Source organism: Poecilia mexicana, unplaced genomic scaffold, assembly GCF_051168715.1.
Source record: "Poecilia mexicana isolate PSO_F unplaced genomic scaffold, ASM5116871v1 scaffold_6, whole genome shotgun sequence".
Taxonomy (NCBI): domain Eukaryota; kingdom Metazoa; phylum Chordata; class Actinopteri; order Cyprinodontiformes; family Poeciliidae; genus Poecilia; species Poecilia mexicana.
In genome coordinates this window covers 6,111,051-6,131,188 of record NW_028263375.1, presented here as the reverse complement: position 1 = coordinate 6,131,188, position 20,138 = coordinate 6,111,051, and the positions used below count along the sequence as shown (strand labels likewise).

The 20,138-nt window shown below is 38.7% G+C and overlaps 1 protein-coding gene across 1 annotated transcript in view; it reads right to left on the bottom strand.

Annotated features, from left to right (window-relative positions):
* Positions 1 to 19,426, bottom strand: part of cpne2 (copine II) — a 37,367-nt gene extending 17,941 nt beyond the window's left edge. Inside the window, exons 1-10 of the mRNA XM_014968393.2 lie at positions 19,126 to 19,426; positions 17,728 to 17,928; positions 11,103 to 11,282; positions 10,854 to 10,928; positions 9,034 to 9,105; positions 8,165 to 8,248; positions 7,194 to 7,283; positions 6,923 to 7,021; positions 5,137 to 5,223; positions 3,898 to 3,957 (exon numbers count right to left, since the gene is read on the bottom strand). Coding sequence (XP_014823879.1) covers positions 3,898 to 3,957; positions 5,137 to 5,223; positions 6,923 to 7,021; positions 7,194 to 7,283; positions 8,165 to 8,248; positions 9,034 to 9,105; positions 10,854 to 10,928; positions 11,103 to 11,282; positions 17,728 to 17,904 — 924 coding nt within the window. The 5' untranslated portion in view covers positions 17,905 to 17,928; positions 19,126 to 19,426. The remainder of the gene's footprint in view (positions 1 to 3,897; positions 3,958 to 5,136; positions 5,224 to 6,922; positions 7,022 to 7,193; positions 7,284 to 8,164; positions 8,249 to 9,033; positions 9,106 to 10,853; positions 10,929 to 11,102; positions 11,283 to 17,727; positions 17,929 to 19,125) is intronic.
* Between the last annotated feature and the right edge of the window lie 712 nt (positions 19,427 to 20,138).

Genomic DNA, 20,138 nt, shown 5'->3' with positions numbered 1-20,138 from the left:
CCGACAACAAGGTGGCAAAAACAGGCGGTACCAAAGAGACGCAGCCATTGTCTGAGCTTTAACGCAGCACCGAGCACGGCGCCAGCCCAGAAAATCTGCACAGCGTGTTCTGTGTCAGAGTTCTGCTCAACCGGACCCAGAAGGCCCACAAAGCAGCTGCTGCAAAGCAGGCGAGATCCAAACACACGAACCCTGCCTCAGAGAATAACAGCCGCATGGAGAGCTGCAGCTCACCATTAACTGATTCATCAGATGATAAAACCGGCGCATTCTGCAGATTCTTTCATTGAACCACTTCAGCATGTTTTATAAAATATTAAAAATACATTAAAATTCAAATAAACAAATAGCTCAATTTCTATGTTAAGCAGGAAAATAAACATTTTATTGAATAAAATTTAATAACAGCATTCCTTGATCATTTGTAGCAAAGGATGCATCAGAAGCTAAAAAACACAAGAATAACTGAACAATTGGAAAGAAAAAGGTAATTAATATCATCTGAACCAGGTGAAGGTAAAACTGCCACTTGAGAAGTTCTGGGTGGAACATATTTACATTTTCTGTATGGTTTTGGCTTGATTACTGTTCTGATTAAGTCTGTGTTACTGATTAATCAATTACTATATTAGTTGACAATTATTAATCAGATTCATCGTTTCACTCCTACCTACATGCATATATATGAATTATTCTGGGTTTTAAAGGTTATTTCTGAATGAAATATTTGTGGTCAAAAGTCAGAACCAGTTGGTTTGTAATGCAACAGGTTCAGGTTTAAACACTAAATTACATTCAGAGAAGGCGTCTAAAATTATTTACTGAAATGATTTAAAGTTAGGACCAACAGATTTAATGTGTTAAGTCCATAAACCCAGAGTTGGATTACAATGTTTACATTTAGTGAGTTTAAAGTTAAGAACGTTTTAGCAATTATTCCTGGATTTTATGATGTTGCTTCATTTAGAAGATGAATTAAAAACTAAGATTCAGACTTGATAAGAGCAGCAACTTTTCTGTCTATTAATTATTAAAATCAAAAGAGCTTCTTCTGAGTGAAGGTTGCTGATCAATATGAGGAGGTTGAACAAATCAATGCAACAACTTTTTTTCTATTTACTGTAATCACCCAAAACATCCAAATATATCCTCTAAAGAGCAGGAAAGGGGGTTTTATCACCTTATGTTCCCTCGGAAAATTAAATGAAAACCATTGTGGCAGCTTTGGATTGCATCGCTGAGTGATTTAAACGAAATGAAACTGTGACTTCACAGCCATGAGGGCCATGCAGACGTCTCTCATGGGAAGCGATTTATTACGCTGCTGTGCTGCGTATACTCAGCGAACACATTAAGAGTAAATTAAAGCTTGTGAATTCAGTCTCTGCCTTAAGAAAGAAAAGCTTCATAACTGGATAATAAAACCATGAACGGATTATTAATCTGAACAATAACGTTATTCTGAGGAGCTTTCATCTAAAATGAAATAAATAAAGGACAGATTTTCATTTCCAGAGCATCTTGCTCTCCCGTTAATTCTTGTTTAACTTTAGAAGTTTAAAATGAAAAGAAATCATCAGAAAATGACTGAGTACTGACTTAGAAATATTCAATTCCACTTAGTTTGTGTTGCACATTTCAGCAACAAGGCAATTCAAATTGCTTTACATGATTAAAAACACAATAAACAAACAGGAAGTACAAAATTAAGAGAAGAAATAAAAACTTGTAATCCAGAATTAAACTTTGTTCCAGTTATTATTAACCAAAGGCAAATTTAAACAGCTGGGTTTAGCTTTGATTTAAAGGAACTCAGTGTTTCAGTAGGTTTGCAGTTTTCTGAAGTTTATTCCAGATTAGAGGAACTGAATGCTACTTCTCCATGTTGAGTTCTGGTTCTGGAAGTAGAACCAGAACCAGAAGGCATGAAATGCTGTTGCAGTAAACAATGCGACTGAAGATAAACGCATGGATGAGTTTCTCTATCCTGTTGGGACATTAGTCGTCTAATTGTGAAAATGTTCTTCAGGTGATAGAAGGCCGACTTTGTTACTGTCTTAATGTGACTCTGAAGGTTCAGGTCAGAGGTCATCCTGGTCTCTGGTTTCCAGCTGTAAAAACTGAAGCTGTGTGTTGACTCTAGATCTATAACTATAGATCAGTAACTCTAGATTGTTCCTCTTTAGGTCCAAAGATAAAAACTTCAGTTTTGTTTCTGTTCAGCTGGAGAAAGTTTTGGCTCATCCACACATTTATCTGTTCTAAGCATCTGTTCAGTGCTTGGATGGGTTCAAAGGTCACATGGTGACATCATAATGTAGAGCTGTGTATCATCCACATAGTTATGGTAGCTAATCTTATTTCTTGTTATAACCTGAGGTAGTGGGAGCATTTAGATATTGAATAACAGGGGTCCTAGGATTGAACCTTGGGGTACCCCACATGTGACCTCTGACCTCTTCAATGAGACGTTTCCTCTTGAAACAAAGGAATCCCTGTTCTTTATGTAAGATTAGAACCGGACAACACTGAGGTCCAACAGAACCAGCACTGTTTAAGTGGATGTCATTGAACACTTTGACTAGGCCAGGCTCAGTACTACGGTCACCATGGAAACCAGACTGAAAGACCAGACTGAACAGACATCGTTAGAAAGCTATTTAACTGTTGAAACAACATTTTTTCAGTAGTTTTGCTGATGAATTGGGAGGTTGGAGATCAGCCTGTAGTTCTGCAGCAGTGATTTGTCCAGATTTTCTTTTTCTATCAGAGGTTTGATAACTGATGGTTGTGCAGTAAAGCTAATCGAACCTCCATGTTTTTGTTTATTTCTGTGTTCTGTCAAGGCAATTGCTAATATTATCTCTGTTTAACCATTTAGTCTGTTTTAGTGACATCTGCTGCCGTTTTCCTCCATGATGGATCTGGACGGCATTTAGGCAACTGCCAAAAAGGTACTTTGGAAAAAAAAAAAAAAAAACTGAGCAGCAATTTTTCTGTCTTTGAATCATTAGACTGTTACATCAACAAACTTCCCTAGAGCCGTTTTCTCTTAGCTTAACTTGCATCTCAATCAAAACTCATATTGACACCATTAGTATATTTTAGTAATTACAGAAATAATTGTTTCATCATATTTATATGCTCTTTCCCTCTCGCTTTTATAGTTTATTTTTAAAACTCTAAAAACTTTACCTCCATATCTCTGGTTTATTTTATTTCAGATTTATGTTTTTAAATGTTGTTTGTAAAGAGCTACAGTGTTTTGTAAAAGGCTACAGTACGTAGAGAAATGTTTCCAACCAGAAAACAAAATTTTTGTGAACCAAATAATTCATACGTTTCTTCTTTATCTGAACGTTTTTTCTTTGAAAACTTTAAATGTATTTTGAGGATTGGAGGAGGAAAAAGGGAAGTGAATGTGTTTCTTTCTGTCTGTTTTCATCCAGAATAATAATAAAAAAGCTCAGTGTGTGTGAGTGACTTTGGACGGCCGTTATAAAGGAGGGTTACACAGAAAGATGTGACGTAATCAGGAAAACTAAAGGTTTCTCCAGACCAGAGTTTCATCCATGTCTGAAATTCACGTCTCCCTGATGTTAAACACATTTATCTTTATTTTAAATCACTTTTATCTAAAAATTCACCTATTTTTTTGGGCAGAATACCTCAAATTCCCCCCTAATGCACTCATTTTCCTGCCATTCAGTGCCTCCTCCCTCTCTGCATGTAAATGCCTGCAATCCAGCTGAAACCCAGGAGATGAAAATAGAAAATCCGAACGTTTTCCATCCATTTTGGAGAGCAGAGCCAGCGGAAACATGTATCTCATTATCACAACACTGCAGATGCTGAAAAGGGAACAAAAGCTAACAGGCATGCTGACATCGTACTCACTGTAAACATGAGCTGGCATCCTCCCAGGATGTAATCCAGAAAGGTGTAATCATGTGCAATCTGAAACAGCAAAAAGAGCACATTTATGTTTCTACTCTAAATAAACATTTGTTTGCTTCTTCATGCAAAGCTTTGTTATTTGAAATTTAGATTTAAAAAATCATTTTGTTTGAGAATAATTCCCTCTCCAGTTACAACAAATGTTCAATTTTAATCCCTGCTCCAAGCCAGCAAATAAAATTAATATATCTGCACTTTTCTTCATTTTTCGTGCGTGAAAACAGCCAGGATGAAGAAAACAATCAATTATGAGAGCCTGTCATGCACAGAGCTTTAATGCTGTTTTAATAGGCAGCTAAAGACTCCATGTTTCAGCTTTATGCGTCATCTGTGGCGCTCTGAGCTCCGGCTCTAATTAGTTACTGGCGACCAGGTCTGATCGGATGTGTGTAAAATTCAGACAAGCTAATTCTGTTTCTTTTGGCTTCATTACTCCAGTTTATCTCATTTTAAAGCAACGAGCTCAGCTTCAAAGTAAAATACACAGAAACATTTAGATTCAGTTTTATTCATTAAATGCTAAATATTGTTTGCATCTGTCTAAATAATTTCTTTGTGTAAACCTGCATTTTTGCCACTGTGGAGACTCAAAAGTGCAAAAGGATTGAGGAATGTTTTAAATACTGATGGAAGGTGTAAAGAAATGAGAGTTTCCAGATTAAAGGATAGCTAAAACCACAGATCAATGTTTTTTATTGATACAGTCTCTAAATAGTTTATTTAGGGGTTTATCTTCATACTTCTGTGTAAATTTTTACATTTTTGTGTAAATTTGTTTACTTTTGCAATATTTTTGCTTAAAACTGCCTCAGTGCTGCCCTCTGTAGGTTGACCAGAAGCTACTGCAGTTAAATTTTCCTATTGGCTACAGCAGTACAACGCGATATAACTACATGAAAGCTCCGCCCACGTTAGGGGATTTTTATTTTTTTAATTATTTGTTAGGGAGCGGAGGTCATCTTTCACAGGGAGATTGTTACACATTGAGCTTCAAAACAGCCAAAAAAACTAAAGGAAATTAACATCCATTCATCCAGAATCCAAGTTGTTCGTCCATCCGTCCATCCATCCATCCATCCATCCATCCATCCATCCATCCATCCATCCATCCATCCGTCCATCCATCCATCCATCCATCCATCCATCCATCCATCCATCCATCCATCCATCCATCCTCACCTTACAGGACTTTAGGATGATGACTCCTGAGTTTTTGTAGTTTTTCTTCTTTTTCTGTTTCTTGGGATTGATGCAGTCAAACTCCACCTGAGGAGTGAAAAAATTTGAGAAAGTGTCAGAAAAGAAAAAAAGAGGAGAAATGTAAAGAGAGAAAGAGGATGGGTGAGAGCAGAGTTGAGAAGAGGCGACAGGGATCTGACTGTCTGGGTCTCCGCCTACGGTACCTCTAACTGGACTGACAAACGTTCAGTATTAAAACCCAGCTGGGCTTCCTGACGGGAATATGAGGAAAAAACGTTAGTTAATGTGAAGAAGGTGAGCAGGAAACTGCAGAGACACGTTAAATTGGAGAGCCTTTGATCAAAAGGGACGTTTGAGACGCAAGCACAGTTTAAGTCATGATTCATGTGACAGGTAAACACTAAACGCCGTCACGCTCCTCCGACTCGCTAACGGCTGCTTCTCATTTCATCACCCTTCTTTACAGTCTCTATTTTTTCCATCCGCCACCTCTCCATCCGGCCTGTGTCGCTGTTTGCTTGTTATTTAGCAGCAACCCCCCCGCCCCCCGTCTTTACACACACATCATTATCACACATGAAGGGAGTCAGTGAGAGGACACACACAGAAAACACAGGGAGCTGCTAATGAATGAACTGCGCTCTGATCTGGACGTCTTTATATCTTTAGCTGACCAGCAGCAAAAGGGAAAAAAACCTCAGAGGAGAGAAAACTTGCATCTGTGAGCAGGATTATTAGCAAAAGATGTGAATAAATAGATTTTTGGTTTCATTTTGACAGTTTGATGTCAGATAATGAATAAAGCTCACAACATAATCCATGTCAATTAGTTTGCCAGGCATTAATTCCTCATGTCTGAGTTTATTTTTTATTTGTGTGAAAAGCATTGAGTTACAATGGACTGCAAAAGTATTCATACCAGTAACACGTTTCCAGAGTTATGACCACACAGAAAGCCTATGTAAGCTTGACTTTTCTGCCCTTAACACTCTTTCTCAATTTCGCTGTGAACTTTAAGGCTCAAAAACAAGAAATGTAATTTATTTACTCTTAAATTAATCCTGGATATAATCAAACAAACTCCACTTGGTAGAAAAAAACTTTAACTCTTAATTAACTGAGTCATTGTTTGTTTATTTTTACCTGCCTCATAATTTACTGAATTATTGTGTTTTACATACAAATAAAGTCATTCAGTTCACCATCACTGCTTACACACCGTCATTCATTAACCCAAAATACTTTCATCTTACATTCCACTAATCTGATGTACTGTTGCTATGCATTTTGTACTGTAATATATAATTAATTTAATTTAAAAAAATAAAATAATAATTAAGAAAACAAGAAAAAAAAGTGCTAAAGACTGAAATTCTTAGTCGAAAAGGTCGACTTTCATTCTCCATCTGCTAATAATGAAAACAACACACTGGTCCAATGTTTTTGAGTCGTTTTATTTTTTTATGTTTGAGGAAGTTTTCATTTCTGACTAATAATTCTCAAGATTTTCTGATCATATTTTATAGTTTTTTGCAAACAAAATGAAGTTTTTGCAGAAAATTTCTGATGATTAGATATGAAAATATTGTTTGCTTAATTGCTTGGAAACTAGACTGAAAAGTAATGAAATAATTTAAACAATCGCTCAGAATTGTAAGCTGTCAGGATCACGAAGGGTTCAGAAAGTAGAAGTAAAACCAAACAGATTTTAGAGACACTGAAACACAAGCGGCACAAACGCACCAACAGTAGCGTCGGTTTTTACCTCCACTGAGTTCTGCGCTTCGCTCATCTTGGAAACTGTGGTCTGAAACTCTCCGATGAAGTCATGGCCGCCATCATTATCGTAATCATAACACAGGACCTGTCAGCGAGCAGAACGCAGCGGATCAGACGGTTTGTCTTCGTTTTCTACTCCACACAAGAACAAACTGCTTCACCAAGCTCCAAGAGATTCACTACCTCATTCAACGCTTCATTTTTTTTTAACAGCAGAAATGACCAAAACGTTGGTTTTCAGTGAGAGAAGGACCAACCTTAATGTTTCTCTCCACATCTCCATTGCACAGAGAAATGAGAGGCACAGTGAAGGGCTTCCACACCGGGTCTAACGTGTTCTTTATCACCTGAAGTCACAGAAACGGCATTATTCAACCCGACAGCAGCAAATCTACAGCTGGAACCACAGAGAAGCACATAAACATGACTTTATAATAACTGTTAAAAGAAATTAAGACACAAGTCAGGATAAAATTTCTTACTGCCAGGAATGATTCTCTAAAGAAATAAAAAATGATGTAGCATTTCAAGTTCAGAAGAAAAGTTTTATAGTAAAAAAAAGATTTAAAATCAGATTTCACATCTGTGCAACAACAGATGAGTAGAAAACAATATTCAGCCTAACAACCACAGGCTTTACCTGTTATAACTAAAACAACAAAACAAAATGGGAGTCAGAAGAACAAACATTCTGTCACTGAAGGCATCACTGCTTCTAAACAGCCAATCAAACTCATCAATCAAGTTATTTAAATAAAGAAATCAGAGTAAAGTTCAGTCCCATCAACAAACTCGTCTGTGCAGCTTTTATTTGATTTGAGCGCAAAAATGATCAGAAGAGAAGAAGTTCCTCGTCTCATTTAAGAGTCACTAAATCCCAAAATGAGCGTAAAAATGAACTTTTTCCTCATGTTTGATACATGAGCCACTGTGAATGTGTCCCTTTTTAAATTAACATGAACGCCTAATGACGCTTCAGTTAGGAGTCAAAATTTGCTGCTAAACTTTGCTCTGTTTCTTGCTCTTGCAGAACAAACCCACTTTGCAAATGCATGTGCAGAATTTATCCAGCTAAGAGCACTTAGAGCTGGGTCGTCTCTTTTCATAATTCTGTGCACGTTTTGGCAGAATCAAGAGCAGAGTTTGCACAATTTCACCAAGTTTTTTTATTTTTGCAACTGGCAATAGTTGAATAGATTAGATGATTTAATTTACAGTAATGACTAACCTCTGTCCTGTGCACCAGCATCCATTTACCATCTTCCCCCTGTTTGTGAAACTCCAGGTAGGGATCTGATTTACCAAAGAAATCCTACAGAGAGCACAATTAAAAAAGTGATAAACTTTATTTCACTTCATTCTTCCTTACCCTTAATTTCTCATAATAGCCTCAGCTGGAATTTTATGATAATTTAAACACCGCCTTCGCCAAAAAGGCATTTCAGCAGCAGCAATTACTGTTTTTAATGCATCCTGGTGATTTAACAGGAGGGTGCACAGCAGGTACGCGCCCGGATGAGCTGAAAACAGCTCAGCAGCTGCTCCACTCTGTTTAAATTCTGCTCAATTCAAGCAGCTTCATTTTACTGATAGATAGAAGCAAAGAGAGAAGCTGTGAATGCAATCAAATGTGGCAAAAAAAACACAGGAAAAAACACAATGAATGAGTCATGTTTAACCAGAATGTTTAAATGGTTCTGCTCAGCAGAGCCATTGTTAGACTATTTTCCTTTTTCACACAAGTGGCAAAAACAATGCATCCTGCATTCTTTACACATTTTTTAAAAACAGTTATTTTTATTCCACCCGCATTTTCACATTTTTAAAGAAGAAGGTGGTTAAAACATTTTCTGTGTGGGCTCTGTTTCTGAATTAGTATGCAGAGGCTGAGTAGATTCACATGTTTGTGTTTGCATCCTGACTTTCTGCATGTGCCCATGTGTGTGTGTGTGTGGGGGGGGGGGGGGTGTATGTGTGTGTGTGTGTGTGTAGGGGTGTGTGTGTGTGTGTGTGTGTGTGTGTGTGTGTGTGTGTGTGGGTGTGTGTGTGCGTGTGTGTGTGTGTGTGTGTGTGTGTGTGTGTGCTCTGACCGCCTACCTTCTTATCCAGTTTACGCCCACTCAGGGTCAAAGTGATGATTCTGTTGTCAGACAGCTCCTGCGCTGTTATCTGAAGTAAAGGCACAGAATGACACCAGATATAACACAAACACAAACAACTGAGAAGAGCTGAGTTAAAAATCATCCACCATTACAGTAAAACAGCAGCTTTACCATAAAAAACAGCCTGACCATGTTTGATTCTACGGAAAACCAGAAGTGCCAATATTTTTCTCCATTTTTTTTAAAATATTTCCGTGAAAAAGTAAACCAAACAATTGTGCTTTACAATACGAGTTAAAAACTATAAGAAAAAATAAAATATGAACTATTTAAAGTTATTTTTCCATGTTGGGATTCAAACTACAACATGTTTTGCTGCTTTTTATATAATGAACCAACATAAAGACGTGCATAATTGTAAACAAAAATGTTCCATGGTTCTCAAACTGTTTACAACTAAAATTCTGAAAAGTGTGGAGAACAATTGTTTTCACCCCCTCTTTCACTTCTTGATACTCCTGAATGAAATTCAGTGTAAATGGTTTTCTTCAGTAGTCGCATTATTTGTAAGCACAATTCCATTTTGTAAATGTTTTTCTTTTAATCTCTGGATTCAGATGTTGGTTAGAGAACATAAGAGAAGGCTAAAGTAGAGTTAGGTTAGAAAACAACACAAAGCTTTTCCAAAATTTAAATCCTTGTTTAAATGTAAAGAAACTTACACAGTGGATATTTCACTATGTTATTATACCTTAGAGAAGAATATAACCCTACAAATATAAAAATAAATAAATACAAGTACTTTCTTACTTATTTTTACTGTAGACGTAAAATATATAGGCTACATCCCCTGAGGATATGTACATTTCTTATCAGGTCCAGTAGTCAGATCTAGAGTCTTCTGCACATCCATATATGATTGCAGGAAAGTTTAACTTAGTGGAAACTGAACAGGATGAACTATTGATTTGTTCAGAGCCAATTCCGTGTTTGAGTCTCAGAGTTGAGCTGTGAGTGTCAATACTTCTCCATTTAGTTTCGTCTTGCATTTTAGTTTCAGCAAGAAGAAACTAAATATGTTAGCAGAGAAGAGAAGGTTTTCTAGTGGAAGTGAAGTGAGGATACACACAGTCAGCTAATGCAGGCATGTTTAAAAGTGAGCAGCGTGGCTTACAGTTTAATTCAAACGCATCATTTTATTCACCTTTATGCAGCAAGGATTTATTTTAAAATGGGAGTATTGTAATACAAAAACATTTGCTTTTCACACCTGCAGTAGATTGCGAACCAAAATCACAACATTTGTTACATTTTCAGCTGCTTCGGTTCACTTTCACACTGAACTGTGTCAAACAAACCAGACCCTTAGATCAACCTGTTCCCCTCCTCGCCTGTGGGGGCGCTGCACAATGAACTGCTGACAGAAACAGCACAAAAACCTCAGAAGAAGACGCTGAACACAGCTTCCTTCTTCACAAATATAAACAAAAATGGAGAAGCGTGAAATTTCAGCTATTGGAGGATTTCTCATTTCGCCCACCAGCGCTAGTGTTTATTTTGGTTGTTTACCCAGAATGCCCTGCACTGTAGTCCACTTCCTGCTTTTGGAGTGGTCTCCAGTCTGCTTGTCGTTGACATATGCATTCAAAACCTCACCAGAGTTCACTTGAACCGAACCCAGGCCGAGGTTTTTAGGTGGACCAGAGTTCACTTTTATTGTTGCCATTACGCATTCACAGCTCCCCTAACGAACCGGACTTTCTGGGCAAACGGACAGGAGTTGGATTAACTGCATTAAACTGTAATTATTCTTACCGTGACAGAACCTTTTCCAGCTGGCTTCCCATTGGCTAATATCAGCGGTCTGTGAAGTTTCTTATTGGACACAATCTAGAAAAGAATTAAAAAGAAACCATCATCTGCATCTCAATAAAATAAACCCGGATTTTAATTTCAGGGTATTTTGTTGCAGTTTCCTTCTCACTCTATCCTGAAACTAATCACTTGGTGCAGTTTCCTGCACTAGTTGCTGAGTTCAACATGTAGCAGAAAGTCATGCAGTACCACTCCCAGTGTGCAGATGAACTCTCCCAGGAAGTCGTGTTCGTAAAGCTGTGTGGCACACTTGTCTTCATCGAACATGGCGAAGCGAAGCTTCTGGATCTCTTCGAAGTGATAGTCCACCTGGAACTTCACCCCAAACACCGGATTCAGGTTGTTCACGGCCGTCTCAGTCCGTCCCAGCTGGAAGAGCAGAACCAAAGGAATAAAACAAACAAGTTATTTCATCCTTTGTTCAAACTCTGCTTTTTTAAGGATGAGAACGAACTAGATAGCAAAAAGTGCTTAATGAGATTTTATTTTCAACCAGGTGAAGCTAAAACTGCCACTTGAGGAGTTAGAACATTTTTACAGGCGAAGATTGTTTTTATCTTAAATCTATTCCTCACTATTAATCCGATCAACCATTTCAGCTAAAATGGGAGAACATTTGATGACATAATGAGTTTAAGTCAAGGTCAATAAATATTCCTCCTATATTAGACTGTTTTGTGCAGATTCACAGGACTAAATTAAAGAGCTAACTTTAGATTTAGACTATATTTATATAGAAGATAGCAAACTTCCATTTGCCCCTTATCTTCTGATGTTAACTCTTAATTAAAAGAGCTCAGTTAGCTCGGTGGAGTCACTTTTTGTCTAATTATAGCAAACAAAACCAGCCCAGACGGACGCAGACACCCCAGTGCGTGTGGGAGTCTCTAACAGGACAACAGGAGTCGTATTCTTACTGTGACTCCACTTCTGACTCACAGCCTGTTTATCCACCGTTAGATGAGGTCAGTGCATGTTTAGCCTGTCGCCACTTCTGAACTACGGCAAGCAGAAGCAGCAGTTTGATGCACTGATGTAGCAGAGATGACATCTGTGAAGCATCAGAGTCTTGTGAATGAATTACATCTGTGTGTGTGCTGCAGCAAAACGCTTTACATCGTCACATGTCTTACTTCATTAATGTCTCTTTAGTTACAACTGATGCCAAGTAGATTGTGTTAAAAATAAACTGTTTTCTCTCAGGGTTTCATTTTGTATCATCCAGTTTTAATCAGATTCTAAAGTTAAACCTCGAGTGAACAAAAATGTAACAGATTGAAGGTTTTTATTTGTTAAGCAAAAAAATACTTAAAACAGGAAAAGCAGTGGTGCTGATCAAATACTTTGATTACTGGTTTCTTATCAGTGTGAAAATATCAATAAAAAAGTGTTTTCTTAGAATGACAATGTGGAAAACATCAACAATCACCTTAGAAAATAAATCTTCACTCTCAGATTTGATCTTATACCAGATCCAATTTTAATCAATTTTTATTTGCTTTCTTTTCTAAAAAAAAAATCGTAAATGACAGTAAATATTTTCAAAAAGTGGTTTTGATTTTAAATATCCCTTCCAAGAGTTGCATGGTGGAGCAGTAGGGCCAGACTATGAGAATATTTGTTTAATTATAAGAATAAAGTCATTATATTAACAGGAAATTACAAGAATAAAGATGTTTTAATGAGGAAAAATCTTAACTATTTTTTTGTTTGGTATTTTTCATGTTATTCTCATTAAATTTCTATTTCATTCTCAAAATATCACAACATTATTCTGGTAAAATTAATACGTTATTCTCGTCTGTATTCTTGTGACATCATGATTATTTTCATTTTAAAGAAAATCTTAGCATGACCTTTATATTTCATTGTGGAATTTACATAAATTGTCAAACAAGATGGCCGCCCAGGGCGTGCTGACATCACTCTGAACTACGGAAGCCCAAGAGGAGCATCGATGATGAAGAGCGGAGGAGAACGGCTGCGCTTCACGGCTTAAAGAGGTAAATTACCAGGACTTCATGGACGCCCGGCGGCTCCAGTGTGCATCTTAGATTTGAGTCACGGCGGATCTGAACCCGGCTCACCAGGCTACGCAGCTGAATCAGAACCTCGCAGCATTTTGTCCTCATGTCAACCTCATCTTTCATCTGCTTATGTTTACTATGATATGACACAACCAAAGACTGGAAAACACATAAACACATGCGGACGCAGGAATTCTGCTCTGGAGCAAAAACAAACAAAAATACGGTGTGACGACTATGAGCTACAAGCAGACAAACAGAGGAGGGATGGGTGTGATTACTCTGGGCGCTTCAATCTGCAACAAAAACTAAACATGAACATTAGAAATTAGAAAAGAAAAAAAAGAAAAAAGTTGGTTGTTAAAAGACAAATGCTTTGTGTTGTACTGAATATTTTCCATTATAGAAAATTTTAATTTGTGGTATTTTTCCTCTAATTAAATGAAAAAAAGTCTCCATCTGTGGGCCAGACGGAATCAGCCCCGGGGTCGCATATGGCCCCCAGACCGCACTTTGGACACCTACAGGCATAACTAAGAAAATAAAATGAGCTAAAATGTAGTCAACTCACATGAAGTTTATGGCATCAAATAATAATATATTTACCGTTTGACCAACATAATCAATCTGCAGATGCCAGAACTAAAACAAGCATAGCAGGCAGGAAAGCTGAACTCTCATCGCTTCACTATCCTCATTAAAAATGACTTTTTCAAGTCATTTTCAAGTTAAAGATGAGAGACACCAGAACCAGTGATGCAGAGGAGCTGAAGGGCACTAATATTTACTCAAACGCATCATGAATGTGGAGCAAAAATAAAACAAATAGTGAATGAAAAACAGTTACAAAAAACATCAAGAGGATTGTTTCACTTCTTGAGTCTGTAGCCAGGACAGCTTTTCCACTTCACCATCAAAACCTCAGTAACACTTTATCTGAATGGCTGTTCATGTTATGAACATGAAGGAATCTTCATGAATGTTGTCATAAATATACAAATTATTCTGTAAAAATTACACTTTTATTGCAAAGTTACATTAAAACTTGCATTACAAATCTATTAAAAGAGTATTTATTTATCAAATGACACCTCATGACATCATGCCATAAACATTCATTTTTATGACAGCTGTTATGTCAGTATTTTGCTCAACCCCTCACATAAAGCGTCACCAAAATCTCTTTTTGTTTCCGTTTCATTTCGGTCAGAAGATTTTGATGTAGATCCCTGAACTGTGACCTACTTATGCTGAGTGGGACACCTTGTGCTCTCTGGTGGACAAACCCAATTTGGTTTCAGTCACAGGCTGTCATTTAAATAGACGAAATGTGGAGTGACATCATTCTGACTCAGACTGATTTATTTCCAACACGGTGGTGGAAGAAAGAAGAAACTTTCTTCAATCTGCATCGCGGTGCAGAAAGGTTTAAAGAAGTTAAAGTTAACAGAACCACCAAATAAAGACTCCAGGCTCCATAAGGTGCACTTTGCAGTCTGGTGAATGTGTGATTTAAACCTCAGTGACAGAACATCCCACTGCATGCGAGTTCTCACTTGCAGTGTTACAAGCTTATATCTGTGCTCATAACACGTGTGCAGATTAGCATTAGGATTTGGAGTTTGGAGAGGAGAAAAAAGATCACAGGATTTAGGAAATTGCTCGAGCAGACTGTTAACTGGGTGTTTTGTCATTTGCATAACTTAGATGAATATTTCCTCCAAGTTACCATCAAGCTCAGTTCGCTCACTTACTGTCACCTTCATCTTAATTCATGTTGTCACCTCTCCGTCTTTCACCCCCGCTGTCTCCTTCCCCCTTACCCGCCTTGTCGCCCGGTTTTCTCTCCCTCTCTTGTCACACTTTTTCCCCCTCGGTTTACCCAGCTGCTTCTCGTGCCTCTATCTCCTATCGCAGACGGATATAGACGCAAAACGAAGACAGAATGAGGCATAGAGAGGTGACGGGATTTGGGAAGGCGATGGGAGGAAAACAAAGCGAACAGGAGGCAGCCGGAGAAGGTGAGAAAGCTGCGAGTGTGAGAGAAACGGCGAGCTGCGGATAAAACCCGAGAAAAGGCGCGGGCCCCGCTTCGCCTCCTCCATCGCGCCCTCACTACAGGAGCGCTAAGCTTTTTGTTTCCCTCGGTGTTGCCTTGGTAACCGTTGGCAATTTCGCATTGGAGCCACATGCCCCGCTGACCGACAGCGCGCTGCAACCCAAGGCACACGCCTACACACACACATGCATTCCCAAAAATCAGATTGCCCTGTTGACCAGCTGTTTGCTGCAGAGGTGCCTTGAAGCTGCAGCCCACACAGACACACACACACGCGCACACACCGTACCTAAACTGGTGCAATGTGGTATTCACATTTGGGATTTTAACAATATAAAAAGAAAAACAGAAGACATTTATAGCGTGGACAGTTGAAATCTCCATGTTGAACTGCTGACTGGCGCACAGTCGTAGGCAACGCAGCACCAAGTACCACTGAAATGATTAATCAGGTTAATTGCGATTAATCGATTATTGAAGAAATCGTCAGCTACTTTATTAATCAATTAATCAGTAGCTGAAGTTTACAGACTTTGAAACATTTGCTGGTTAAACTGCAACACTGTTAGAGCAGTAATTGACCCAAAACTGCACCAAAATACTAACCCTAACCCTACCACTTTTAAAAATCTAATTGCTTGATTAATTATCAAAATAATTGATAGAATAATTGATAATAGTTGGCTCTATGAAAGTGTACCAATGGTTTTTTTTGGGGTTTTTTTTTTTTTAAACACCACATTATAACTGACTTGCCATAAAACTATATAATTAAAGACTGTTGTTATCTTTTTGGTTTAGGTTAATAGAGAACATAAACCCCACATAATAAATAATAAATAAACATTAAATTCATTGTTGTCATCTCAGTATTTATGATTTTATTGATGTCATTGTAGTTTCTCACTATCCTTGCACACTGCGTAAGCATTACTGCAATAATCATAACTTTGCCATATATTGAGTTCTTGTTGACTCTGTGTCTGTAAATCTTCAGATAAAAAAGAGAATTTAATGCATCAATTGATGCTTCTTCAGCTCAGGATGTATTGACTTCAGAAAAAAGGTAAGGAAAGAAAAGAAAACCCATCAGCTAACAGGTTATTAATAGAAATAACAGCATCTGTGGAGAGCCTGAGGAGAATGGCTCACAGCATCTCTGCAAACGGATGTTTCCCCTCAGCAACTTGAGTTATAAGAACCGTTTTGTTTTAAGCTGCATTTGTGAAACTTTCCTCAAATTCCAGCTGGTATTTCTGACCTCTGAGAGCAGGACTAATACTTTCCCATTCAGGCTGGACTTATAAACAGCAGCAGGTGATAAAAAAGGACTTGACCATGTTACTGAAGTCTCTGCAGTCAGCTGTAGGCTGCATGAGTGACTGCAGCTCTATGTGGCTCGCTGACCTACATTCACTCCCATGGCAGAAAGACGAGTCACTTTTTACTAATATTGAAACTCTGTGGTTTCACTGTTTGTTACTGACATGGTTGGTTTAGTTTACTTTTCCAACCGTGAACTGCAGAAACTCACAGTTGCAAATGGAGCACGTCATGAAGCGCTGTCTGCTTTTATGGTGGTTTCATTGCTGTTTAATATAAATAAAGTTTTTTAAACATAAGTCACATTGATTGCATCTGCCTGGTGTTGTTTAATCCATCAAACACCAAAAACCTTCACCTTACCCCATTTATACACTAGGAAATTTGAACATCTATGTTCAAACCACCAGGGTCACCGTGCTTAAGTCAAGTGTTTCAGTTCAAAGTGTAACTAAACCCCACTGTGAAAGCATAGCCCCCACCAGACAATTTGTTAAAAATCCCACGAGTGGGCGGAGCCAATATATGCAAAGGGGCGTGGCCAGGTGTAGGGATAAGCAGAGAAGGACACTGGATCAAGTTAGCAACTTTGGCACCATATTAGCGACTTCTCAAACCCCTCTTGCTTTTAAAAGCCAGTTGCATTTTGTATTCAAAAAAATCAACTGGCGAAAACTCTAGCAACTTTTTTCTGTTATTGGAGACTTGAATGGTGACACGTGAAGCACCAATCAGCTCATTATTCCAACTCCTGACTCACCAGCAGGGGGCGTGTGTTGGAGTGAAATGGTTTTAAATCTGAACCGGGGCTGTGTGACACATAGACATCTACCAACCCAAAGGGGGCAGCACTGAGACAGTTTTAGGCAAAATATTACAGAATTTCACAAATTTAAAAGAAATTTTCACAACATGAACAGCAACATAAAGACAGAACCCATTCATACGGTTTATCTTTAAAAAATGTTAGTTTGGGGTTCAGTTAATCTTTAATAAGGACATTATATGTAAAATTATCCAGGAATCTGAGTAGTCAGTAATCCAGACGTCTCTAGCCAATTTATTATTTTATTACAATTAAGGTCAATTGCAGAAAGATGTGCTTACACCTTAAGCACATCTTCCACCCTTGTTTTCTATCGTAATAAAGGAATCTGGCGACATTTCCCTGGGCTCAGCAGGCCATGACTGATGCCAGATGGCCAAATCCTCGTGTGTTTGGATCAAAACCTTTAGGTCAACAAACACATCCTGATTGTTTATTTATATAGTCAAATGATTTAGTAATATTGATTCAGATCTTTTCGACTTTTTTTTTATCTGATCTGAAAAGTGTCTATGCATTTAGAACAAATTCCTTGCAAAGTAAAACCTTAGATCCGTCAGCTCTTCCCTGGTGACGTACCTCCACCCAGTTTCCATCCACTTCGTGGAAGAGAACGCAAAACGGGTCCGATTTGGAGGCTACGTCTCGATCCAGCAGGTTGGACGCAGTGACAGAGAGCTCGACTCGAGTGACGCAGTGCTGCGGTCCGACGGAGCGGGTCCGACCGTCTGCTGCCACGCCCAGTGTGTAGGCCATGATCTGAGGTCACAGGAGGGCAACCTGGACAACATGAGAGAGAGTTTATTTCATTTTGATTGAAACATACCAACATAATGGAAACTAAAACTCATGCACACTTATGATGACTGTATTGGTCTCAGTTCTTCTGTGTAAAAACATTTCTGAGTATCCCTGACGTCAATCCACACCTTCAACTAAAAGATGACGGTCCACCGCAGTAGGCCGGGCTTTTGACCCCATGAGGCCTAAAGGTCATGAAAAGGTCCTAAAGAGGTACAACCACATAAACACACATAACCATTCGGTGTCAGCCGCCAAAACAAAGAAGTTAATGTAAAAACGCTTTTCTAGAATCTTAACAAAGTTCCTCTCATGAGAAATAAAAGTGACTGAATTCTGCCGCAGCTTTTTGAACAAACAGCTCCCTCTGTGTCCATGAAGGCGGTTTTGTTCTCACGGCGGCACGCTGAAAGGATGCGGTCTGTTGCTAAGATACTAATGTGTCACAACCAGCGCTCCTCTGCCTCACTCCTGTGATGTCACACTGGAGGTTGTGATGATGAAGATGAAAATAACAGGGTATTCACTCGCTCTACTCACTCACTTGTTGTTCAGAGCTTTAGTGGTTTCGTTTATTCACACCTGCTGGTTCCTTCTTGTGCTTTGACTGAGGAATCTGGACCAAATCTGACTCAGTGCATCACATTGCTGTCAAAAGAAGCTGGGAAATCTGAAAATGTGGAGATTCTCTCCAAGTTTAGTGTCTTCTGAAAACATGAAGCTGTATAGCATCCCTCCAGTGGAAAGACACTCTCATCCCAGCCACACTTCCTGTCAGTCACACAGAAGGGGAAACCAGAGAGAGGGCAGGTTGTTACCCGCTTCCAGGCACAGTGACCTCTGCACACACTCATCAGGTCTAATTACATGTCCTGCCTGCTGCATTTGGAGACACAGACGTCAAGCTGAGTTCAGATATAAACAACAATCATACTAAGATGACTGCTGATCTAAACTCACATTAGGTTATGAACGTTGCTCAGAATCGCGTTTTTCCAGTTTCTACACGCAAGATTTCCCTCAGCATATCACAGCTGCCCCCTCATCCTTCCGCCTGTCACCTCTCTAACCCGCAGTCTGAGTGCGCCTTTAGTTGCAGGTCATTTTGCGCACACATCATGCGCGTTAAAAACGACCTGCTCTCAGATCAACGAAGAGAAATAAAAACAGACTCACCTCAGAGAATGATGAGCAACTTCTCAGGCGTTTTCCACTTCACCGCTTTTTTATGACTATTTCCCCCAACGAGGAAGGAAAACAAACATAAAACTCTAAGTCACTTCTTCTTCTTCTTCTTTTTGTCTAAAGACGGGTGAAAACTGGAGTTGACATTTTGACCTGCGGTGGATTATCCGGGGAGGCGCAACAGTGTGTGAGCGGAAATCATCCTCGGAGCGCGGCTGACTGTTTCTGGCAGCAGCGACGGACGGAGAACCTTCAAGCTCGCGACAATAAGGTCTAACCGGATATAGAGTTGTTTCTCTTTCAAAATAAAAGGTCAGAGCCAGGAAACACGCTGGAGTCAATAAAATATTATCTCATTTGCACTCCGAAGCAAGTTTAGTATTGCTTTCATGTGCTGTCATTTGTTTGCAACATGAGTGGCCTATATAGTTCCTATAAAACGTTCCTTTGGACTCTTTATATTGTTTTTATAAATCAATTGTGATTTTGCTTTTTTAGCTAGAAAAATACACTTTCATATCAAGGGCAAAACTAATTTCTACAAAAGATTGGCAATTAAATATAAATATAGAACATAAGTTATTGCACAATTATTCAACCCTTTAAAGTGACAAATCAACAGAGGTCCAGTCAACTGACATTTGTCCAGAAGTGCACTTCCCTTTTCTGGAGGAACCGAACCTCCATCAATATTGTTGGATTCATTATTGCTTACGTGCATCATTCCTAATGGTTAGCAATGGTTATAGAGATTGGACGTTGGACCAAATCATGGTCCAACGTTGTCAGTGGGGAATATGCAATCCAGACAGACGGACAACCAAGAGAAGTTACTGGACAAAATACAATAAATCAAGGCCTGCTGGTGACTTCAAGTCCAAACTACCATTTGTTTGTCTGCATGAAGGTAACTGTAGCAAACATCAAATTTTTTTGTCATAACAACACTTATTGATGGTCAAATAAAGATCAATAATTGAAGGTAGTCATGCTTGATGTTTGTG